Source organism: Pseudophryne corroboree, chromosome 8, assembly GCF_028390025.1.
Source record: "Pseudophryne corroboree isolate aPseCor3 chromosome 8, aPseCor3.hap2, whole genome shotgun sequence".
Classification (NCBI taxonomy): domain Eukaryota; kingdom Metazoa; phylum Chordata; class Amphibia; order Anura; family Myobatrachidae; genus Pseudophryne; species Pseudophryne corroboree.
In genome coordinates this window covers 55,473,036-55,498,934 of record NC_086451.1, presented here as the reverse complement: position 1 = coordinate 55,498,934, position 25,899 = coordinate 55,473,036, and the positions used below count along the sequence as shown (strand labels likewise).

At 47.0% G+C, this 25,899-nt stretch overlaps 1 protein-coding gene across 5 annotated transcripts in view; it reads right to left on the bottom strand.

Moving 5' to 3' along the window:
- Positions 1 to 25,899, bottom strand: part of PHF8 (PHD finger protein 8) — a 111,940-nt gene that overhangs the window by 24,566 nt on the left and 61,475 nt on the right. For 4 of the 5 annotated variants that reach the window (XR_010182956.1, XR_010182957.1, XM_063936406.1 and 1 more), the window contains exons 8-15: positions 8,610 to 8,772; positions 8,420 to 8,507; positions 8,181 to 8,287; positions 7,848 to 7,939; positions 7,612 to 7,701; positions 7,270 to 7,515; positions 3,632 to 3,744; positions 3,320 to 3,510 (exon numbers count right to left, since the gene is read on the bottom strand). Coding sequence is in view for 3 of the 5 variants with exons in the window: in XM_063936406.1 (XP_063792476.1) it covers positions 3,320 to 3,510; positions 3,632 to 3,744; positions 7,270 to 7,515; positions 7,612 to 7,701; positions 7,848 to 7,939; positions 8,181 to 8,287; positions 8,420 to 8,507; positions 8,610 to 8,772 (1,090 nt within the window). In the remaining 2 variants the exon portion in view is untranslated. The remainder of the gene's footprint in view (positions 1 to 3,319; positions 3,511 to 3,631; positions 3,745 to 7,269; positions 7,516 to 7,611; positions 7,702 to 7,847; positions 7,940 to 8,180; positions 8,288 to 8,419; positions 8,508 to 8,609; positions 8,773 to 25,899) is intronic. The other variant, XM_063936408.1, reaches the window with a different exon arrangement.

Below are 25,899 nucleotides of genomic sequence, written 5' to 3'. Positions count from 1 at the left end.
TGTGCAGCACAGCTATCCAGCTACCTCATTGCACCTCTTTTTCTTCTTTGCATAATGAGCTGTTTGGGGCCTAATTTTTAAAAGTGCCATCCTGTCTGACACTGCAGTGCCACTCCTAGATGGGCCAGGTGTTTGTGCCACACACTTGTGTCGCACAGCTATCCAACTACCTCATTGCACCTCTTTTTCTTCTTTGCATGATGAGCTGTTTGGGGCCTAGTTTTTAAAAGTGCAATCCTGTCTGACACTGCAGTGTCACTGCTAGATGGGCCAGGTGTTTGTGCCAGACACTTGTGTCACTTAGCAAAGTCATCCAGCTGCCTCTGTGCAACCTTTTGGCCTAAAAACAATATTGTGAGGTGTTCAGAATAGACTGGAAAATAATGTTATTGAGGTCATTAATACTGTAGGATCAAAATTACCCCAAAATTCTGTGATTTTAGCAGGGGGGGGGGGGGGGGAGGCAGGGGGCTTCAAAAATCATCCAGACCCAAAACCAAAATCCGAAAGGGTGGTTTTGGCAAAACTAATCCAGATCCAAAACACGAGCGAGGATCCAGATCCAAAACAAAAACACGGAAAGTGTCCACCGCACATCTCTACTTTCTACTATATGTATGTTCTGATTTGGCTGTTGTGATTTTCCAAATCCTAAATGTAGATTTTCTCAGTCAGCCACTTTGGGATACTGGAACACGCTTACACTGGGGTATAGTGGGGTGGCTAAAGGGAGCCTGGCACTTTAAATTTTAAAGTGTGAAAGCTCCTCCCCCTCTATCCCCCATCAGCCCTCCTTTTTCAGAATTGTGCCAAGGGAGCCGGTCACGCATGGCTGAGCTCCAGCCTGGTTTTATTTTTATTTATTTTCTCCTTTTTGTTTCTTGGCATCAGGATGACCCTTCCCCACCTATGTGAGAAGTGGAGTCCGGGTCTCTGGTTCTCCTGGGTGCGTAGGAGAAGGATTAACAGCGCTTATATAAGAAGCACTGTTACCCACACCAGACAGCCACGGTCCGGGAGGTGTTCGGCAGTGGTCAGTAACTGTTCACCTGTTCCCCCATCAGAGCGCACACAATAGATGGGGAACACAGCGGCATATTCTCCCCCTCCTCACTCCCTGTCACATAAGGGGAGGGGGACTGTTTGGCACGGCGGCTGTTTATTATGAAGGCTACAGCCGGCAGCCGTTTACCGTTAGTGGTGATTCACAGCGTTTTTACCTTATTTCAGGTTCCACATTGGGTCCCTGTAATATAGGCAGAGGGGGATGGAGCCAGTAAAGAGCGGTCTTTTTCCCTGTCAATCAGGACCAGGCTCCCTTAGCTACAGGAGTGTGCTAACAATGTTGCAATATTCTCTCTCTCCTCTTCACTGTAGAACTGAGGGGTAGATGTATTAACCTGGAGAAGGCATAAGGAAGTGATAAACCAGTGATAAGTGCAAGGTGATAAATGCACAGTCCAAACAGCTCCCATATGTAAATTAACAGTTAGGAGCTGATTGGCTGGTGCGTTATCACCTTGCACTTACCAGTTTTTTTATCACTGGTTTATCACTTTCTAATACCTTCTCCAGGTTAATACATCTGCCCCTGAGAGTGGTTTCATATTACACTCACGTGATCGTCTTACACCCTGCATATCCGGACACTGGGGTACAGGCTCTGCTTGCTAATGGAGCTGTATATAAATTTCTATAGGGATGAGAGATATATAGAGATAGATATATATATATATATATATATATATATATATATATATATATATATATATATATAGAGAGAGAGAGAGAGAGAGATATATATATAGAGATATATATATATATATATAAATAATCACACCTCCCTCTATCTCTTGGTTAGCTCTCTATATTTACAATGGTATTGGCGCACGGTTGGGTGGTGGGCAGTTGGGGAAGCCTTTGATCACCCACTGTTCTGCAAAGCAGTGAGTGATCTCTGAACAGATGCCGAGCGCACGTGCATGGCATCTACTCAGTGCCGGAAGGGGAGCAGGGGGCTGCCCAGCTGCTCGGGGAGCGCCATACAATTCCCCCCCCGCCCCCCTTTCCCTGCAAAAATGTCTGGAAAATGGGTCTGTTTTCAGAGGCCACACCCCTCCCGACCGCCACGCGGTGGTCCCGACTCCCTCCACACAAAAGTTGGGAGGTATGAGTGCGTGTTCTCAGCCTGTACAATGACAGGCGGGGGGAACAACTGCAAAGGAAACGCAATAAAAAAAGCTCACACTGATGATTCTTCCTTGTGTGAGGCTTGTGCTGCGGAGATGGATCAATCCGACTCCTCTCAGGACACCATTTAACCCCCTTGGGCAGTAGCTCTCTCAGGTACTGTGGGCCTAATTTAGGGTTGATCGCAAAATCTTTCTCTAATGGGCAAAACCATGTGCACTGCAGGTGGGGCAGATATAACGTGCAGAGTTAGATTTGGGTGGGTTATTTTGTTTCTGTGCAGGGTAAATACTGGCTGCTTAATTTGTACACTGCAATTTAGATTTCAGTTTGAACACACCCCACCCAAATCTAACTCTCTGCACATGTTACACCTGCCCCACCTGCAGTGCACATGTGTTTGCCCATTAGAGAAAGATTTTGCTTTTGCGATCAACCTTGATTTGGGCCCTGTGTCACAATGACATAGTGAACTTGCTGCAATGCGTAAGTCTCGTGAGGCTGCTGATATCACACAGGTGACCAGATCACCTTCCACTTCTGTTGCTGCTGAACCACCTTGGGTTGCTGGTCTTGCCAAGTCGGTAGAAGGTCTGACATGAAACAGTCTAAGGCATCTTTATGACAGGTAAGGAAAAGGCCCTGCCCAGGGGTGTGTCCGTGGCTTGGTCAGAATACACCTAATTACCCAGAGGGCTTTGGCATAAGGTGGACGAGTTTAGAATATAGAGTGCTTGTGATATATGGTAGCACTATCGTACTGTACATACTGTGATATAGATTACAGTAATACATAACAATGTAATGAACACTGACTTGCACTCATACCTAACATAATTGTACATCATGGGCTCTCAAGTACCACCAACAGGCCATGTTTTGTGGATCCCTTTAATCATGCACAGGTGAGTGAATCTATTTTGCTGGGTCAGTAATTATCCCGCATAGACCAAAATCATCCAAACATGGCCTGTTGGGAAACTTGCGTGTTGCGATGGAGTACCACTGTATACATGAATGTTGAAATCTCTATGTATTAACTGAAAGTTGTCAATTCCCCTTCTAGCACCATGTAAATGAAAAGGAAGTTATTAAACATTCAGCAAACCAGAGCATCATGAAAACATACTGTGTAGTTTTCTCTTGGGAAGGACCAGCTTTCTCTCCTTGCGGGGAGTTTCATCAATTTGCAAGTCATCCTCTGAGTCCATGATGAAAGGGTCACCAGGTGATAGATCCGGATCCAATGATTCAGTTTTAGGGACTTTTGTGATAGATCCTTGGCGCCTACTTCCAGCTCCTACACGAATCTTCTTGCTACTGACCATACAAATAAAAACAAACAATTGGAGCAACTTATAGAATAGACAAAACAGGACCAATCTTTATAGCATTAGGCTCATTGCCGTTTAAGATGTCGATGAAGGTTGAAGTTGCCCACCTTATGTTTGTACCATTGGACAGGACCAATCTTAGTTTACTCTCTGTTAATTCTGAATCCAGTAAACAGCTATCAGGCTTTTCATCAAGGTCATCCAGAATGTCATCTTCTACCTAAAGTTAATTTCAAAAGGCTTATAATGAAAAGAATAACAGTAATAATAGCATTAAAGGTCTCCCTTATTTTGGAGAACTTTAAATATATTAGGACATTTTTGTACACATTCATTTTTAACATATAGATTTTTTTTATTTAATAATGGATATTTGTCACTTTATTTTAATCATAAATCTTTTCCAGTTTATTTTAAAACTGGTCTTTAATTACAATTGTTTGCAAGATGACATAATTAGATGTAGTACATCCATTATGTTCTATTGGCAAACATTGGCAAGTGGCATGATATGCTGGTTTCCTCCCTATATTTTTATTTATCAAGTTTATTACATTTTTATTTCGGTTACATGAACAACCAACATATACTGTAACATAAAACTCAAGACAGAAATTAAAAAACAAATCCACACTACATAAATACGCGCAACAGCAATACAACAGAAAGACACAGATCACGTGGATATTGAGAACTGCTCCATCGGATAACCAAGTGGACTAGATAAATATGGTTTTAACATGACCACATTGGCCAGGCTCATCCTTGTAGGGCCATTGCAAGAAAACCCTGACTTCCTGGAATGGGTGTCCATGGTCAATGACCACTGTTTTAAATAGGCAAGAGGAATTCTATATGTAAATACAATTAAATGTGGTCCAATGGGTGCAGATCCAGGTATCTAAAGCAGCCTCTTGGCTATGAACCACAATGAATGGGGAGCAGGTTTCCCAGTCACGCTCTGTTCTTGTTTGCGGAGATGTGCCGAATGCATGTTTTATACTATTACCCCATGCAAAGCAGATCACATTTCTTACCCTACTTTGACCATTTCATGTGAATTCTGATGTAAGATCCTGGTTGTTAAATAACATGTTAAATATATATTGTTACACAGAACCTCCATACCCTGTGACTTAGCAGAGGAATGTCTGCTCCACAACATAGGTCCATAATCTACGGTGCACAATGGCATTCTCACAACAGATACCAGAATGACCCTGTCGCCAATTCGAATTGATGAATGCCCTGACTGATTTTATTTCCTCATTTTACATAATCTAAGGGGAGATGTACAAATGTAGTCTTGCTCATCTCTGCTGTGATGCGGCATGCTGCAAAATGGCGTTCTGCATGGCGCGCCAGGCTTCGACTATTGGGAGCCGGCAATTGATCCATTATCTCCTTTAATTCCATTAGGAATTAAAGGAACAATTGCCAGCTGCAAATAGTCACAGCCTGACGTGCCGTGCAGAAAGCCGTTTTGCAGCAAGCTGCATCTCAGCACAGATAAGCACGGCCACATCTGTACTGTATGCAAGTGTATTTGCATTTATATGCTTTATTAATAATTGTGAAATTAAAGACTGAATAGGACCTATGTTAAAGCCAATTCTTCATATACTACTAAACTCTTGCATTTGACTAGTCAGAATTTTTAGCTAAAATAATTGCTGATAGAACTGAATGTGCTATTCCTTTGGGGGTGACAAGACAGCGCTACCAGTAGTTTTTGACCTCTGCTCTGTTGGGGCAGCAAAAAATAAAATAAATGATTCATTAGATTCATGTTGGCACCACATGAAACATTTTTTCCTAATGTGGGGAACCAGACTGCAGAGGCTTCAATCCCTCCAGCCCCCATCTCTTACTCTCGCTCCACATGGAGCCTGCAGACAGCCACTGCGTGGGCTACCCGGTGAGGTCTTCCCCGGTTCCCAGCACACAAGAGCAGTGAAGACAGCCCATACAACCTCCAGCACATGGGAACACTGCACTAAAACACAGACTGCTTTGCCTCCATCTCCACTGGACTACCAGACTGAGGTTTAAATACTATTATATATGTAGTTTTTTTTTTTTTTTAACTTATAAAACAGGTAACCATGTTTTCACATAGGCATACGGGACACTGCAGTTCATTTAAACATGTAACCCACAGGCCACTTATTTAACCCACTTCTGTCTTTTCCGTTTTAAAAAAACCTCTGCAGCATAATATGCAGGGTGGGGGAGAAACGCTAAGTCGCCAATGTCATTCCCAGAGAGTAAACGTCTAAGCCACACAATACCTGGTTCAAATCAGTGTCCCTGCCAGTGGCATAGAAGCCATAGCTGAATCCACAGAATAATAACAAAAATCAAGTTGTGGCATCAAAGGCAGAATAACCAGCCTACTGATCACATGGGAACAGTAGATGCTCCTCCCAACTGTAAGTCTCTCCTGCACATTGCAGAGCAACATAGGCCCTCATTCCGAGTCGTTCGCTCGGTATTTTTCATCGCATCGCAGTGAAATTCCGCTTAGTGCGCATGCGCAATATTCGCACTGCGACTGCGCCAAGTATCTTTGCTATGAAGAAAGTATTTTTACTCACGGCTTTTTCATCGCTCCGGCGATCGTAATGTGATTGACAGGAAATGGGTGTTACTGGGCGGAAACACGGCGTTTTATGGGCGTGTGGCTGAAAACGCTACCGTTTCCGGAAAAAACGCAGGAGTGGCCGGAGAAACGGGGGAGTGGTTGGGCGAACGCTGGGTGTGTTTGTGACGTCAAACCAGGAACGAAAAGCACTGAACTGATCGCACAGGCAGAGTAAGTCTGAAGCTACTCTAAAACTGCTAAGTAGTTTATGATCGCAATATTGCGAATACATCGGTCGCAATTTTAAGATGCTAAGATACACTCCCAGTAGGCGGCGGCTTAGCGTGTGTAACTCTGCTAAATTCGCCTTGCGACCGATCAACTCGGAATGAGGGCCATAGTTTTGCCAAGGTGAGGAGCGCAGCAAAAGCATAGGAAGCCTCAGGACTTTATGGAATGTTGGATTCATGGTAGGCAACATGCTGTGATCCCCATTGTCTCCTAACATGCTACACTGCCTTTTATGGGCCCTACACACATACCGATCCGCCGCCGAGCTGCCAGACGGCGGATACGGCCGAAGGGCGACCTGGCAGCAGTGACTGGAGGAGTGAAGTTTATTCACTCCCCCCGTCACCCGGCTCCATAGAAGTGCAGGCAAATATGGACGAGATCGCCCATATTAACCTGCATGCACAGCCGACAGGGCACCAGCGATGAACGAGCGCGGGGCTGCGCATCGTTCATCGCTGGTGCCTCCAAACTGAAAGATATGAACGGTATCTCGTTCATTAATGAACAAGATCGTTCATATCTTTCACTAAAATCGCGCAGTGTGTAGGGCTCATTACTGTACTACTACAAGTTTTATTTTCCTATTTCCTTTCCTCCCTCTGACTTAAGACAACGGAAGGAGAAAAGTATAAAAGCAAAAGATTACATGTAGTAGCAACATGGTACAGGAGCTGCATTTGCATAATACAGTTGTCCCCGCTGATCTTTTCTTAGAATAACTACCCAGAGGAAGCGGCCGACAGGTAGGAACGCTAAAGCCACGTGTAACCCCAAAATGGCATTAAAAGAACATATAAAACTTCTGTAAAAAGGGTTGTGTGAAAGGGAAAACAGGAAAAGCATTGTACCTTTAGTTGTGTAACCTACCATTTCTTTCTTAGGCACCAAGGTCTTCTGATTTTGGATGTCTGACAGCTCTGAGCTCAGGTCATCGTCCTGGCTGTCTTTCCCCTTCCTTCCACCTTTCTTCCCCAGCTCCTTTGTTTTTGTGCTCTTTTTCTTGGATCCCTTGGCCAAGAGGGACATCTTGACAGGAGAGGAAGTGCCAGTAATTGGACTTCGTGTCATACTCAGAAGACTGCCTGTCTTCTCAATACTTTGATGAAAGATGTCCTGGTGAGAGAGAACGTTTCACACAACATGCATTTGGTGCAAAGGGTATAAAACAAGTACGCGCAGAGTTGGAATCTCAAACAGAGTGAGACTTGCCTCCATCAGTCGGATTTCTCTGTCCAAATCTTTGATGAGCTGACCAGTAAGGATGGTCTCTGGGATCTCCTCTTCATGATCCATTAATGCCTGCAAAACAAATCCTGTCTAAATGACACGGAAATACAGAAGCAGATGGACATCAGAATGACTAAAAAAGTACAGTCTATAAAAGCTTTAGGACCACATATATGCAAATATGATAATATTTAGACTACACATATCAGAAAGAGCACCTCTTTCTTGGTCCAAGCTCTAAACGTCGTATTAAGTGCTTTGGCTCCATGCAGTAGGTAAGACGCTGGGTGTCTCCTGTTCTCTCGAAGACCTGAGTACACAAAGATGTAAAACAGACTGTAAATTAAAAAACTAAAATTGCAATACACAAAATGCTTATCAGAAGCCATAGTGCAGAGGGAGTAAAAGCCACAACAAAAACTATCCAACTTCAGTAGTACATAAATCAAGAAATTAGGACGCTCTATTTCGTAGTGCCACAAAGAAGACCATGATGCCACAAACCGTGGTAGAGAGAGCACATACAGGAAACGGTGGGATGAAACGCTCACCTCGAAACGTGTCAAGTAAATGTTTCCCCACGTACCAACAGATAGACTCAAAGTTTGGAAACTTAAAGAGGTCAGCTGTGCTTAATCTCTTTTCAATCTCATACGCTCTGCAAAAAGAATTGGAAAATCATTTTAAACTACACTCAAAGAAAACCCAAGAACAACTCATAGCTGACACTTGAGAAATCCCCACAATGAGATCCTTACATTGCTCTGGACTCGGTGCCCATATTACTTACCTGAGCTGCATGGCAATGTTAAGACTGTGAAGGAAGTTTCCTCCAAAAGCTAAACAGTCCACTGGGGTCAGCACTGCATGAATCCAGCCTGTGGGAAGAACACATTCCTAAGCATTCAACCCACCCACTGTGGTGGAACACATCTCTGAGCATTGGAGAAGACCCTAATGTTAGGCTGTAGCTCAGTTACCTGTGGGGATGAAGAGGGTATGGCCCTGCTTCACTGGACACCGGTAGCACTTGTCTACTTGATCGCCAAAAAACATTTCATTCTGGTTTGAAGAGCTGCTCCAACATTCGAACAGGGCCAAATTAGTCTTCGTAGGCTGTATCAGGTAGAAAATCTTCTCTCCCTGTTAAAAGACAAAAGGTTGAGGATAATTAATACATAAAGACATTTTTGCTTATGTAAGCAATTTGTGATGTATACTGTATATAAGAGCTGGGAAACGCTGAAAACAAACCCCTAGGACAGCGTAAAATGTATAGGGGAAAAGAAACAAAAAACCTTAAAAGCGTCTTACATAGTAATATGGCAAACAACACAGATTCCCAACTAGCAGAAAGCTGTATGATAAATTGTAAAACTTCGAATGGCTGTATTATCCAAACAGACACCAGTCTTCTTGCAATGCATCTATTCATAGTGAGAGGGAGAGCTTGGGAGCAGTCCAGCGTCTCCATAAGTGCTGGGCATGCCCCCTCTATTATTATCCTTTATATAGTGCCACAAGGGATCTGCAGCGCCCAGTTATAGAGTACATAACAACAGTTCAAGACAGTATAGGACAAGTACCGGGTATATAAACACAAATAGCAGACTATACTGAAATAAGTATTAGGGTGGCCGAAACCCAAGGGATTTGGTGCCGTCAAAGAGAGTATGGAGTAGAAGATGGTTTAAGTAAGAGAAGGAAAGGAACATGAGGGAAGAGGGCCCTGCTCATGAGAGCGTACATTCTAAAGTGACAGACTTGACACAGATGGGGTAGACCAGTGGTTCTCAAACTCGGTCCTCGGGACCCCAGATGGGGTAGACCAGTGGTTCTCAAACTCGGTCCTCGGGACCCCACACAGGTTATGTTTTCCAGGAAACCTAGAAGGTGCACAGGTGTATTCATTACTCACTCACACATTTTAAAACATCCACAGATGGAGCTAATTATGTCTCTTGAGATTCTGTTAGGAGACCAGGAAAACATGAACGGTTTGAGGTCCTGAGGACCAAGTTTGAGAAACTATGGGGTAAACAGTGGAAGTGGAACAGAGGGTCAGTATGAGATTTGGCTGGGTTTGGTGAAGAACTGGGTCTTTAGAGCCCATTTAAAGTTTTTCTCTTGGCCCATCGCCAAAAGAAAGATGAAAGACATGAGACTGAACAATGCAGAAGAGCTGAAGGTGCTATTGAAGCATCCTGGTCTACCATACCACCTCAGCAGTGCCACGGGCTGATAGAATCCATACCACGCCGCATTGGAGGCAGTAATTCATGCAAAAGGGACCCAAACCAAGTACTGAGTACACATGCACGATTATACTTTTCAGAGGGCCGACATTTCTTTATTTAAAATCTTTTTTTTTATTTTTTTTATTGATTTTATGTAGTATTCTTATTTTCTGAGATTTTGGATTTGGGGTTATCTTAACCTGTACGCCACAATCATCAGAATTATAACAATTAAATGCTTGAAATATCTCACTTTCCATGTAATATATTAGTTTCACCTTTTAAGTTGAATTACTGAAATAAATGAAATTTTGCACGATATTCTAATTTTCTGAGTTTCCCCATTATAAAGCTGCATTCGCTGAAATTTGGATCAAGTCAAGCCTCCCACATATTGTCCATTCTTCATCTGAGACAGTGTGCATTTTCTAAAACAGGCATACCTCCCCCAAACTTTTACCACTTAACTGATGATTTTTTCTCTCCAAAAACCACTCTGAAATTGAAAGGTTTTTTCTTGAGTGGTTTAGGTAAAGAACATGTATTTAACCTTATCCAAACTGATTTTAGTTAAAAAAGCTAAATTTTACTCCTTGTTTCAAACATCTGAACATTGATAGTCACCACCAGAATGCAGCTCTCCCTCTGAAACCTGCAGCTGCGGAAAGTTTCCCTACCCTGCAGTTGCACACGCAGTTTATCTGACCTGGTTGCATCCTGTGCAACCAAGTCAGATAAAGCACTTGCTGGTGTGGTCGCATCTGATGTGACCATGCCAAGCGAGTGGTTAAACACCTACAGAAAGCCACACTGGGGATTACACATCAAACAATAATTTGCTTGAAGGATTTTAGAGCCTAATGGGCCCTACACACTGGCCGACATCACTGCACGATATGAACGATCTCGTTCATAAATGAACGAGATACCGTTCATATGTTTCAGTGTGGAGGCACAAGCGATGAACGATACGCGGTCCCGCGCTCGTTCATCGCTGGTGCCCCGTCGGCTGTGCATGCAGGCCAATATGGACGATCTCGTCTATATTTGCCTGCAGTTCTATGGAGCCGTGTGACAGGGGGAGTGAAGTAACTTTACTCCCCCCCGTCACTGCCCCCCCCCCCCCGCCGCCGCCGGGTCGCCCGGCGGCAGATCGGCCAATGTGTAGGACTCTTAAGTCAGATCTGATCGCAGCAGCAAATTTGTTAGCTAATGGGCAAAACCATGTGCACTGCAGGTGTGGCAAATATAACATGTGCAGAGAGTTAGATTTGGGTGGGGTGTGTTCAAACTGAAATCTAAATTGCAATGTAAAAATAAAGCAGCCAGTATTTACCCTGCACAGAAACAAGATAACCCACCCAAATCTAAATCTCTCTGCACGTTATATCTGCCCCACCTGCACATGGGCCCTCATTCCGATCTGATTGCTAGCAGGCTACTTTTAGCACTGCTGCGATCAGGTAGTCGCCGCCTACAGGGGAAGGGGGTTACGCTGTGCAGGGCTGCGCTTGCTTGCGCAGTTTCCACACCGCTCAGGACTTACCCGCTGCGATAATCTTGTCCGGAGCAGACGTCAGGAACCCTTCCTGGAAACGGCTGGACACGCCTGCATTCGCCTGGACACCTTCAAAACGGTGAGTTGACACCCCCGGCCGGCCTCTTCCTGTCAATCTTCTAGTGTTCGTCGCTGCAAACGCTTTCTTCATTCAATTCACCACTGCCCGGCGCGCCTGCGCATTGCGGCACGCACGCATACGCAGGACATACCCGATCGCACGGCTGCAAAAAACTGCAGCGTGATCGGGTCAGAATGACTCCCATGGTTTTGCCCATTAGCTAACAAATTTGCTGCTGTGATCAGGTCTGAATTAGGCCCTTAAACGTTTCAGAGTATAAAGATGCCCAAACGATAGGTTTAGGCTGTTGGGAGGAATAAGGGGCCATTGGGGAAGGTAAGTATACTTACCTTCCCCTGTCGGTATTCTGACTGCCGGCATTTAATTCCCAACCCCTAAGCTCAAAGAAGAATTACTGATCATAAGTTTTTGTCCTACCATTCAGGTGCCATTATTCATCTTGCAGAGGGCACAAGAACTCACTTAGCAAGAGACTTAAAAAAATAAGAATTTACTCACCGGTAATTCTATTTCTCGTAGTCCGTAGTGGATGCTGGGTACTCCGTAAGGACCATGGGGAATAGACGGGCTCCGCAGGAGACTTGGCACTCTAAGAAAGAATTAGGACTACTGGTGTGCACTGGCTCCTCCCTCTATGCCCCTCCTCCAGACCTCAGTTAGGGAAACTGTGCCCGGAAGAGCTGACACTACAAGGAAAGGATTTGGAATCCCGGGTAAGACTCATACCAGCCACACCAATCACACCGTACAACTCGTGATAACTATACCCAGTTAACAGTATGAATAACAATTGAGCCTCACTGAACAGATGGCTCATAACAATAACCCTTTAGTTAAGCAATAACTATATACAAGTATTGCAGACAATCCGCACTTGGGACGGGCGCCCAGCATCCACTACGGACTACGAGAAATAGAATTACCGGTGAGTAAATTCTTATTTTCTCTGACGTCCTAGTGGATGCTGGGAACTCCGTAAGGACCATGGGGATTATACCAAAGCTCCCAAACGGGCGGGAGAGTGCGGATGACTCTGCAGCACCGAATGAGCAAACTCTAGGTCCTCCTCGGCCAGGGTATCAAACTTGTAGAATTTTGCAAACGTGTTTGATCCCGACCAGGTAGCAGCTCGGCAAAGTTGTAAAGCCGAGACCCCTCGGGCAGCCGCCCAAGAAGAGCCCACCTTCCTCGAAGAAATGGGCTTTTACTGATTTAGGATGCGGCAGTCCAGCCGCAGAATGTGCAAGTTGAATCGTGGAGCAGATCCAGCGAGCAATAGTCTGCTTAGAAGCAGGAGCACCCAGCTTGTTGGGTGCATGCAGGATAAACAGCGAGTCAGTCTTTCTGACTCTAGCCGTCCTGGAAACATAGATTTTCAGGGCATGGACTACGTCCAGCAACTTGGAAGCCTCCAAGTCCCGAGTAGCCGCAGGCACCACAATAGGTTGGTTCAAATGAAACGCTGATACCACCTTAGGGAGAAATTGGGGACGAGTCCTCAATTCTGCTCTGTCCATATGGAAGATCAGATGGGGGCTTTTACAGGACAAAGCCGCCAATTCTGACACCCGCCTAGCCGAAGCCAAGGCCAAAAGCATGACCACTTTCCACGTGAGATATTTTAATTCCACGGTCTGAAGTGGCTCAAACCAATGTGATTTTAGGAAATCCAACACAACGTTGAGATCCCAAGGTGCCACTGGGGGCACAAAAGGGGGCTGAATATGCAGCACTCCCTTAACAAACGTCTGAACTTCAGGCAGTGAAGCCAGTTCTTTTTGAAAGAAAATCGACAGGGCCAAAATCTGGACTTTAATGGATCCCAATTTTAGGCCCATAGTCACTCCTGACTGTAGGAAGTGCAGAAATCGACCCAGCTGAAATTCTTCTGTTGGGGCCTTCATAGCCTCACACCAAGCAACATATTTTCGCCATATGCGGTGATAATGTTTTGCTGTCACATCCTTCCTAGCTTTTATCAGCGTAGGAAGGACTTCAACCGGAATGCCCTTTTCCATCAGGATCCGGCGTTCAACCGCCATGCCGTCAAACGCAGCCGCGGTAAGTCTTGGAACAGACAGGGCCCCTGCTGTAGCAGGTCCTGTCTGAGAGGCAGAGGCCAAGGGTCCTCTGAGATCATTTCTTGTAGTTCCGGGTACCAAGTCCTTCTTGGCCAATCCGGAACGATGAGTATAGTTCTTACTCCTCTCTTTGTTATTATCCTCAGCACCTTTGGTATGAGAGGAAGAGGAGGGAACACAAACCGACTGGTACACCCACGGTGTCACTAGAGCGTCCACAGCTATCGCCTGAGGGTCCCTTGACCTGGCGCAATATCTTTTTAGCTTTTTTGTTGAGGCGGGACGCCATCATGTCCACCTGTGGCCTTTCCCAACGATTTACAAACAGCTGGAAGACTTCTGGATGAAGTCCCCACTCTCCCGGGTGGAGGTCGTGCCTGCTGAGGAAGTCTGCTTCCCAGTTGTCCACTCCCGGAATGAACACTGCTGACAGTGCGATCACATGATTTTCCGCCCATCGGAGAATCCTTGTGGCTTCTGCCATCGCCATCCTGCTTCTTGTGCCGCCCTGTCGGTTTACATGGGCGACCGCCGTGATGTTGTCTGACTGAATCAGCACCGGCTGGTTTTGAAGCAGGGGTCTTGCCTGACTTAGGGCATTGTAAATGGCCCTTAGTTCCAGAATATTTATGTGTAGGGAAGCCTCCTGACTCGACCATTGTCCCTGGAAGTTTCTTCCCTGAGTGACTGCCCCCCAACCTCGGAGGCTTGCATCCGTGGTCACCAGGACCCAGTCCTGTATGCCGAATCTGCGGCCCTCGAGAAGATGAGCACTCTGCAGCCACCACAGCAGAGACACCATGGCCCTCGGGTACAGGGTGATCAGCCGATGCATCTGAAGATGCGATCCGGACCACTTGTCTAACAGATCCCACTGAAAGATCCTTGCATGGAACCTGCCGAATGGAATTGCCTCGTAAGAAGCTACCATCTTTCCCAGGACTCGCGTGCAGTGATGCACAGACACCTGTTTTGGTTTCAGGAGGTCTCTGACCAGAGATGACAACTCCTTGGCCTTCTCCTTCGGGAGAAACACCTTCTTCTGTTCTGTGTCCAGAATCATACCCAGGAACAGCAGACGCGTCGTAGGAACCAGCTGCGACTTTGGAATATTCAGAATCCAGCCGTGCTGTTGTAGCACTTCCTGAGATAGTGCTACTCCGACCAACAACTGCTCCCTGGACTTCGCCTTTATAAGGAGATCGTCCAAGTACGGGATAATTATAACTCCCTTCTTTCGAAGGAGTATCATCATTTCGGCCATTACTTTGGTAAATACCCTCGGTGCCGTGGACAGACCAAACGGCAACGTCTGGAATTGGTAATGGCAGTCCTGTACCACAAAACGGAGGTACACCTGGTGAGGTGGGTAAATGGGGACATGTAGGTAAGCATCCTTGATGTCCAGTGATACCATGTAATCCCCCTCTTCCAGGCTTGCAATAACCGCCCTGAGCGATTCCATTTTGAACTTGAACTTCCTTATATAAGTGTTCAAGGATTTCAAATTTAGAATGGGTCTCACCGAACCGTCTGGTTTCGGTACCACAAACATTGTGGAATAGTAACCCCGTCCCTGTTGAAGGAGGGGAACTTTTATTATCACCTGCAGGAGGTACAGCTTGTGAATTGCCGCCAGCACTACCTCCCTGTCCTGGGGAGTAGCTGGCAAGGCTGATTTGAGGTAACGGCGAGGGGGAGACGTCTCGAATTCAAGCTTGTATCACGGAGATACCACTTGTAGAACCCAGGGATCCACCTGTGAGCGAACCCACCGGTCGCTGAAGTTCCGGAGACGGGCCCCCACCGCACCTGGCTCCACCAGTGGAGCCCCAGCGTCATGCGGTGGATTTAGTGGAAGCAGGGGAGGATTTTTGTTCTTGGGAACTGGATGTTATGGTGCAGCTTTTTCCCTCTACCCCTGCCTCTGGGCAGAAAGGACGCGCCTTTAACCCGCTTGCCTTTCTGGGGCCGAAAGGACTGTACCTGATAATACGGTGCTTTCTTAGGCTGTGAGGGAACCGGAGGTAAAAATGTCGACTTCCCAGCTGTTGCTGTCGAAACGAGGTCCGAGAGACCATCCCCAAACAATTCCTCACCCTTGTAAGGCAAAACCTCCATGTGCCTTTTAGAATCCGCATCACCTGTCCACTGCCGAGTCCATAATACTCTCCTGGCAGAAATGGACATTGCATTAATTCTAGGTGCCAGCCGGCAAATATCCCTCTGTGCATCTCTCATAGATAAGACTACGTCTTTAATATGCTCTATGGTTAGCAATATAGTGTCCCTGTCAAGGGAATCAATGTTATCAGACAGGGAATCAGACCATGCTGCTGCAGCACTGCACATCCATGCTGAATCAATAGGAGGTCTCAGTATAGTACCTGAGTGTGTATATACAGACTTCAGGATAGCCTCCTGCTTTCTGTCCGCAGGCTTCTTTAAGGCAGCCGTATCCTGAGACGGTAGTGCCACCTTTTTTGACAAGAGTGTGAGCGCTTTATCCACCCTCGGGGATGTCTCCCAACGTAACCTGTCCTCTGGCGGGAAAGGTTACGCCATCAGTAACTTTTTAGAAATCACTAGTTTCTTATCGGGGGAAGCCCACGCTTCTTCACACACTTCATTCAACTCATCTGATGGGGGAAAAACCACTGGTTGCTTTTTCTCCCCAAACATAATACCCTTTTTAGTGGTACCTGGGTTAATGTCAGAAATGTGCAACACATTTTTTATTGCCGTAATCATGCAACGGATGCCCCTTGTGGATTGTGTATATGTCTCATCCTCGTCGACACTGGAGTCAGACTCCGTGTCGACATCTGTGTCTGCAATCTGAGGTAGCGGGCGTTTTTGAGCCCCTGATGGCCTTTGAGACGCCTGGGCAGGCACTGGCTGAGAAGCCAGCTGTCCCACAGCTGTTATGTCATCGAACCTTTTATGTAAGGAGTTGACACTGTCGTGTAAAACCTTCCACATATCCATCCACTCTGGTGTCGACCCCGCAGGGGGTGAAATCACATTTATCGGCACCTGCTCCGCCTCCACATAAGCCTCCTCATCAAACATGTCGACACAGCCGTACCGACACACCGCACACACACAGGGAATGCTCTGACTGAGGACAGGACCCCACAAAGTCCTTTGGGGAGACAGAGAGAGAGTATGCCAGCACACACCACACCGCTATATAACAGGGATTTACACTAACACAAAGTGATTTTCCCTATAGCAGCTATACAAATACAGTTTGCGCCTAAATTTAGTGCCCCCGCTCTCTTTTTTACCCTTTGAGCCTGGAAACTGCAGGGGAGAGCCTGGGGAGCTGTCTTCCAGCGGAGCTGTGAAGAGGTAATGGCGCCAGTGTGCTGAGGGAGATAGCCCCGCCCCCTTTTCGGAGGGCTTCTCCCGCTCTTATATTAATATTATGGCAGGGGATTTTTGCACATATATAGTTTATTAGACTATATTATGTGCTGTTTGCCAATGTAAGGTACTCTAATTGCAGCCCAGGGCGCCCCCCCCCCCCAGCGCCCTGCACCCATCAGTGACCGGAGTATCTGGTGTGCATAGGGAGCAATGGCGCACAGCTGCAGTGCTGTGCGCTACCTTAATGAAGACCGGAGTCTTCAGCCGCCGATTTCCAGGACGTTCTTCTTGCTTCTGGCTCTGCAAGGGGGACGGCGGCGCGGCTCCGGGACCGGACGACCGAGGCTGGGCCTGTGTTCGATCCCTCTGGAGCTAATGGTGTCCAGTAGCCTAAGAAGCCCAAGCTAGCTGCAAGCAGGTAGGTAGGTTCGCTTCTCTCCCCTAAGTCCCTCGAAGCAGTGAGTCTGTTGCCAGCAGATCTCACTGAAAATAAAAAACCTAATAAATACTTTCTTTACTAGAAGCTCAGGAGAGCCCCTAGTGTGCAACCAGCTCGAGCCGGGCACAGATTCTAACTGAGGTCTGGAGGAGGGGCATAGAGGGAGGAGCCAGTGCACACCAGTAGTCCTAATTCTTTCTTAGAGTGCCCAGTCTCCTGCGGAGCCCGTCTATTCCCAATGGTCCTTACGGAGTTCCCAGCATCCACTAGGACGTCAGAGAAAATAAGAATTTACTTACCGATAATTCTATTTCTCATAGTCCGTAGTGGATGCTGGAACTCCGTCAGGACCATGGGGGAATAGCGGGCTCCGCAGGAGACAGGGCACATCTAAAAAAGCTTTTAGGTCACATGGTGCGTACTGGCTCCTCCCCCTATGACCCTCCTCCAAGCCTCAGTTAGGTACCGTGCCCGGACGAGCGTACACAATAAGGAAGGATCTTGAATCCCGGGTAAGACTCATACCAGCCACACCAATCACACCGTACAACTTGTGATCTGAACCCAGTTAACAGTATGATAACACAAACGAAGTAGCCTCTGAACAGATGGCTCACAACAACAGTAATAACCCGATTTTTTTAACAATAACTATGTACAAGCATTGCAGACAATCCGCACTTGGGATGGGCGCCCAGCATCCACTACGGACTATGAGAAATAGAATTATCGGTAAGTAAATTCTTATTTTCTCTAACGTCCTAGTGGATGCTGGGACTCCGTCAGGACCATGGGGATTATACCAAAGCTCCCAAACGGGCGGGAGAGTGCGGATGACTCTGCAGCACCGAATGAGAGAACTCCAGGTCCTCTTTAGCCAGAGTATCAAATTTGTAAAATTTTACAAACGTGTTCTCCCCTGACCACGTAGCTGCTCGGCAAAGTTGTAATGCCGAGACTCCTCGGGCAGCCGCCCAGGATGAGCCCACTTTCCTTGTGGAATGGGCCTTTACAGATTTAGGCTGTGGCAGGCCTGCCACAGAATGTGCAAGTTGGATTGTACTACATATCCAACGTGCAATCGTCTGTTTAGACGCAGGAGCACCCAACTTGTTGGGTGCATACAATGTAAACAACGAGTCAGATTTTCTGACTCCAGCTGTCCTTGAAATATATATTTTTAATGCTCTGACAACGTCCAGTAACTTGGAGTCCTCCAAGTCGCTAGTAGCCGCAGGCACCACAATAGGCTGGTTCAAGTGAAATGCCGAAACCACCTTAGGGAGAAATTGAGGACGTGTCCTCAATTCTGCCCTGTCCGAATGGAATATCAGATATGGGCTTTTGTATGACAAAGCTGCCAACTCCGAAACTCTCCTGGCTGAAGCCAGGGCCAACAGCATGGTTACCTTCCATGTAAGGTATTTTAAATCTACCGATTTTAAAGGCTCAAACCAATGAGATTTGAGAAAATTTAGAACCACGTTCAAATCCCACGGTGCCACTGGAGGCACTATTGGGGGTTGTATATGTAGTACACCTTTGACAAAAGTTTGTACTTCAGGCACTGACGCCAATTCCTTCTGGAAGAAAATTGATAAGGCCGAAATTTGAACTTTAATGGACCCCAATTTGAGGCCCATAGACAATCCTGCTTGCAGGAAATGTAAGAATCGACCCAATTGAAATTCTTCCGTTGGAGCCTTCTTGGCCTCACACCACGCAACATATTTTCTCCAAATGCGGTGATAATGTTGTGCGGTCACTTCTTTCCTGGCTTTAATTAAAGTAGGAATAACTTCCTCAGGAATGCCCTTCTCTTTTAGAATCCGGCGTTCAACCGCCATGCCGTCAAACGCAGCTGCGGTAAGTCTTGGAACATACAAGGTCCCTGCTGAAGCAGATCCCTTCTTAGAGGTAGAGGCCACGGATCCTCCGTGAGCATCTCTTGAAGTTCCGGATACCAAGTTCTTCTTGGCCAGTCCGGAGCTACCAGTATTGTTCTTACTCCTCTTTTCCGTATAATTCTCAGTACCTTTGGTATGAGAGGCAGAGGAGGGAACACATACACTGACTGGTACACCCACGGTGTTACCAGAGCGTCCACAGCTATTGCCTGAGGGTCTCTTGACCTGGCGCAATACCTGTCCAATTTTTTGTTGAGGCGAGACGCCATCATGTCCACCTTTGGTTTTTCCCAACGGTTCACAATCATGTGGAAAACTTCTGGATGAAGTCCCCACTCTCCCGGGTGAAGGTCGTGTCTGCTGAGGAAATCTGCTTCCCAGTTGTCCACTCCCGGGATGAACACTGCTGACAGTGCTACGACATGATTCTCCGCCCAGCGCAGAATCCTTGCAGCTTCTGCCATTGCACTCCTGCTTCTCGTGCCGCCTTGTCGGTTTACGTGGGCGACTGCCGTGATGTTGTCGGACTGGATCAACACCGGCTGACCCTGAAGCAGCGATTTTGCCAGGCTTAGAGCATTGTAGATCGCTCTGAGCTCCAGTATATTTATGTGAAGAGACGTCTCCAGGTTTGACCACACGCCCTGGAAGTTTCTTCCCTTTGTGACTGCTCCCCAACCTCGTAGGCTGGCATCCGTAGTCACCAGGACCCAGTCCTGTATGCCGAATCTGCGGCCCACTAACAGATGGGCAGTCTGCAACCACCACAGGAGAGACAACCTTGTTCTCGGTGACAGTGTTATCCGCTGATGCATGTGCAGATGCGATCCGGACCATTTGTCCAGCAGATCCCACTGAAATGTTCGTGCATGGAATCTGCCGAATGGAATCGCTTCGTACGAAGCCACCATCTTTCCCAGGACTCTTGTGCATTGATGTACTGACACAGTTCCTGGTTTTAGGAGGTTCTTGACAAGTTCGGATAACTCCCTTGCTTTCTCTTCCGGGAGAAATACCTTTTTCTGAACCGTGTCCAGAATCATGCCCAGGAACAGCAGATGTGTTGTCGGGGTCAATTGAGATTTTGGAAGATTTAGAATCCACCCGTGTTGCTGAAGCACTACTTGTGTTAGCGCTACACCGACTTCCAGCTGTTCTCTGGACTTTGCCCTTATCAGGAGATCGTCCAAGTAAGGGATAATTAATACGCCTTTTCTTCGTAGAAGAACCATCATTTCGGTCATTACCTTGGTAAAGACCCGAGGGGCCGTGGACAACCCAAACGGCAGCGTTTGAAACTGATAATGACAGTCTTGTATCACGAACCTGAGATACCCTTGGTGTGAGGGGTAAATCGGGACATGTAGATAAGCATCTTTTATGTCCAAGGACACCATGAAGTCTCCTTCTTCCAGATTCGCTATCACTGCTCTGAGTGACTCCATCTTGAACTTGAATTTCTTTATGTACAGGTTCAAGGATTTCAGATTTAGAATAGGCCTTACCGAACCGTCCGGTTTCGGTACCACAAATAGTGTGGAATAATACCCCTTTCCCTGTTGTAGGAGGGGTACCTTGACCATCACCTGCTGAGAATACAGCTTGTGAATGGCTTCCAAAACCGACGTCCTTTCTGAGGGAGACGTTGGTAAAGCAGACTTTAGGAACCGGCGAGGGGGAGACCTTTCGAACTCCAGCATGTAACCCTGAGATACTATCTGCAGGACCCACGGGTCCACTTGTGAGTGAACCCATTGATTGCTGAAAATCTTGAGTCGACCCCCCACCGTTCCTGAGTCCGCTTGTAAAGCCCCAGCGTCATGCTGATGGCTTTGTAGAAGCCGGGGCGGGCTTCTGTTCCTGGGCAGGGGCTGCTTGCTGCCCTTTCTTACCCTTTCCTCTGCCTTGCGGCAGATAAGACTGTCCTTTTGGTCGCTTTTTATAGGAGCGAAAGGACTGCGGCTGAAAAGACGGTGTCTTTTTCTGTTGGGAGGGGGTCTGAGGTAAAAAAGTGGATTTGCCGGCAGTTGCCGTGGCCACCAAGTCCGAAAGACCGACCCCAAACAATTCCTCTCCTTTATATGGCAATACTTCCATATGCCTCTTGGAATCCGCATCACCTGACCACTGTCGCGTCCATAAACTTCTTCTGGCAGATATGGACATCGCGCTTACTCTTGATGCTAGAGTACAAACATCCCTCTGAGCATCTCGCATATAAAGGAAAGCATCCTTTAATTGCTCTAGAGTCAATAAAATACTGTCCCTATCCAGGGTATCAATATTTTCAGTCAGAGAATCCAACCACACTACCCCAGCACTGCACATCCAGGCTGAGGCTATTGCCGGTCGCAGTATAACACCAGTATGTGTGTATATACTCTTCAGTGTAGTTTCCAGCCTCCTATCTGCTGGATCCTTGAGGGCGGCCGTATCAGGAGACGGCAACGCCACTTGCTTTGATAAACGTGTGAGCGCCTTATCCACCCTAGGAGGTGTTTCCCAGCGCGCCCTAACCTCTGGTGGGAAAGGGTATAATGCCAATAACTTCTTGGAAAATAGCAGTTTTCTATCGGGGTTAACCCACGCTTCATCACACACGTCATTCAATTCCTCTGATTCTGGAAAAAATACAGGTAGTTTTTTCACCCCCCACATAATACCCCTTTTTGAGGTACCAGCAGTATCAGAGATCTGCAAAGCCTCCTTCATTGCCGTGATCATATAACGTGTGGCCCTATTGGAAAATACGTTTGTTTCTTCACCGTCGACACTAGATTCATCTGTGTCGGTACCCGTGTCGACTGACTGAGGTAAAGGACGTTTTACAGCCCCTGACGGTGTCTGAGACGCCTGAACCGGTACTAACTGGATTGCCGGGCGTCTTATTTCGTCAACTGACTTTTGTAATGTGCTGACATTATCACGTAATTCCATAACTAAAGCCATCCATTCCGGTGTCGACTCCCTAGGGGGTGACATTACCATCATCGGCAATTGCTCTGCCTCCACACCAACATCGTCCTCATACATGTCGACACACACGTACCGACACACAGCAGCCACACAGGGAATGCTCTAATCGAAGACAGGACCCCCTAGCCCTTTGGGGAGACAGAGGGAGAGTTTGCCAGCACACACCAAAAGCGCTATAAATGTATATAAACAACCCTAGAAGGTGTTGTTTACTATATATGCGCTCTTAATATATAAATATCGCCAATTTATGCCCCCCTTCTCTTTGTTACCCTGTTTCTGTAGTGCAGTGCAGGGGAGAGACCTGGGAGCCTTCCTCACCAGCGGAGCTGAGCAGGAAAATGGCGCTGAGTGCTGAGGAGAATAAGCTCCGCCCCTTTTTCGGCGGGCTTTCCCCCGGTTTTTAAGAAACTGGCCTGGGTTAAAATACATACATATAGCCTTAATGGCTATATGTGATGTATTTATTTTGCCACTAAAGGTAATTATATTGCTGCCCAGGGCGCCCCCAGCAGCGCCCTGCACCCTCCGTGACTGAGTCAGTGAGCCGTGTGACAACAATGGCGCACAGCTGCCGTGCTGTGCGCTACCTTCAAGAAGACTGAGGAGTCTTCTGCCGCCTGCTTTCCGGACCTCCGTTCTGCCGTCTCTTCAGCGTCTGTAAGGGGGATCGGCGGCGCGGCTCCGGGACGAACCCCAGGCTGACCTGTGTTCCGACTCCCTCTGGAGCTAAGTGTCCAGTAGCCTAAGACTCCAATCCATCCTGCACGCAGGTGAGTTGGAAATCTCTCCCCTAAGTCCCTCGATGCAGTGATCCTGTTGCCAGCAGGAATCACTGAGATTGAAACCTAAAAAAAAACTTTTCTAAACAGCTCTTTAGGAGAGCCACCTAGATTGCACCCTCTCGGACGGGCACAAAAACCTAACTGAGGCTTGGAGGAGGGTCATAGGGGGAGGAGCCAGTACGCACCATGTGACCTAAAAGCTTTTTTAGATGTGCCCTGTCTCCTGCGGAGCCCGCTATTCCCCCATGGTCCTGACGGAGTCCCAGCATCCACTAGGACGTTAGAGAAATAAATGTTCCACTGATCGTTTTGTCACCAAGGTGAAGCAGCGTCAAGGTAAAAGGAGTGAGAATTCCAGCCACTCCACAGTCAAGTCAAAGCTCCTGAGAACCCAAAACTTGTATGTTTCACATCTGACATGATAGATATACAGCTACATAGACAGACAGACAGACAATGCGCTTTGGGTGTTGACTTTCTAGTTTCCACATATTAACTTTTAATCAATATCTTTATTGAGCAGTTTTTTTAAATATATGACTAGGGGTACAGTGACGCATTTCAATGTATGGCTTCATAATAAACAACACAGAAGTAATACAATGTACAGAGAATAACCTATTTATGAGGATATAAAAACTAGGTAGAGAAGACTGCTGGGGGGGGGGGGAGGGGGAGTGTAAGTATAAGATCCGCACCCTCAGCATCTGTAACAAATTTGTGCCATTGAAACCACTTGATGAGGACGCTGAAACGGCGCGTGGACAGCCTTCAGTATCAGTCACGAAGGCAAAGCAGATCTTAGTAATGGTCTAAAGGGGGGTTAGCACTCTTGTTGGCTACCAAAATATTGTCTAAGATCAGCCCTGCTTCTTCTGTACCTCATGATAATGGTGAAAGGTGTAATATATATGTAACCGCTTTGGCAATTAAAATAGGAATTTACTCACCGGTAATTCTATTTCTCGTAGTCCGTAGTGGATGCTGGGACTCCGTAAGGACCATGGGGAATACCGGCTCCGCAGGAGACTGGGCACAACTATAAAGAAAGCTTTAGACTACTGGTGTGCACTGGCTCCTCCCACTATGCCCCTCCTCCAGACCTCAGTTAGGATACTGTGCCCGGAAGAGCTGACACAATAAGGAAGGATTTTGAATCCTGGGTAAGACTCATACCAGCCACACCAATCACACCGTATAACTCGTGATACTATACCCAGTTAACAGTATGAAATATAACTGAGCCTCTCAACAGATGGCTCAACAATAACCCTTTAGTTAAGCAATAACTATATACAAGTATTGCAGACAATCCGCACTTGGGATGGGTGCCCAGCATCCACTACGGACTACGAGAAACAGAATTACCGGTGAGTAAATTCTTATTTTCTCTGACGTCCTAAGTGGATGCTGGGACTCCGTAATGACCATGGGGATTATACCAAAGCTCCCAAACGGGCGGGAGAGTGCGGATGACTATGCAGCACCGAATGGGCAAACTCTAGGTCCTCCTCAGCCAGGGTGTCAAACTTGTAGAATTTAGCAAACGTGTTTGACCCCGACCAAGTAGCTGCTCGGCAAAGTTGAAGAGCCGAGACCCCTCGGGCAGCCGCCCAAGAAGAGCCCACCTTCCTCATGGAATGGGCTTTCACTGATTTAGGATGCGGCAGTCCAGCCGATGAATGTGCAAGCTGAATCGTACTACAGATCCAGCGAGCAATAGTCTGCTTTGAAGCAGGTGCACCCAACTTGTTGGGCGCATACAGGATAAAGAGCGAGTCAGTCTTTCTGACTCCAGCTGTCCTGGAAACAGATTTTCAGGGCCCTGACTACGTCCAACAACTTGGAAGCCTCCAAGTCTTTTGTAGCCGCAGGCACCACGATAGGTTGGTTCAGATGAAAAGCTGATACCACTTTAGGGAGAAACTGGGGACGAGTCCTCAATTCTGCCCTATCCATATGGAAGATCAGATAAGGGCTTTTACATGACAAAGCCGCCAATTCTGATACACGCCTGGCCGAAGCCAAGGCCAACAACATGACCACTTTCCACGTGAGATATTTCAAATCCACGGTTTTCAGTGGCTCAAACCAATGTGACTTTAGGAAATCCAACACCACGTTGAGATCCCAAGGTGCCACTGGAGGCACAAAAGGGGGCTGAATATGCAGCACTCCCTTAACAAAAGTCTGAACTTCAGGTAGTGAAGCCAGTTCTCTCTGGAAGAAAATCGATAGAGCCGAAATCTGGACCTTAATAGAACCCAATTTAAGGCCCATAGTCACCCCTGACTGTAGGAAGTGCAGGAAATGGCCCAGCTAAAATTCCTCCGTTGGGGCCTTCCTGGCCTCACACCACGCAACATATTTTCGCCATATACGGTGATAATGGTTTACGGTTACTTCTTTCCTAGCTTTAATCAGCGTAGGAATGACTTCCTCCGGAATGCCCTTTTCCTTCAGGATCCGGTGTTCAACCACCATGCCGTCAAACGCAGCCGCGGTAAGTCTTGGAACAGACAGGGCCCCTGCTGCAGCAGGTCTTGTCTGAGCGGTAGAGGCCATGGGTCCTCTGAGATCATTTCTTGAAGTTCCGGGTACCAAGCTCTTCTTGGCCAATCCGGAACAATGAGTATAGTTCTTACTCCTCTTCTCCGTATTATCCTCAGTACCTTTGGTATGAGAGGAAGAGGAGGGAACACATAAACCGACCGGTACACCCACGGTGTCACTAGAGCGTCCACAGCTATCGCCTGCGGGTCTCTTGACCTGGCGCAATACTTTTCTAGCTTTTTGTTTAGGCGGGACGCCATCATGTCCACCTGTGGCCTTT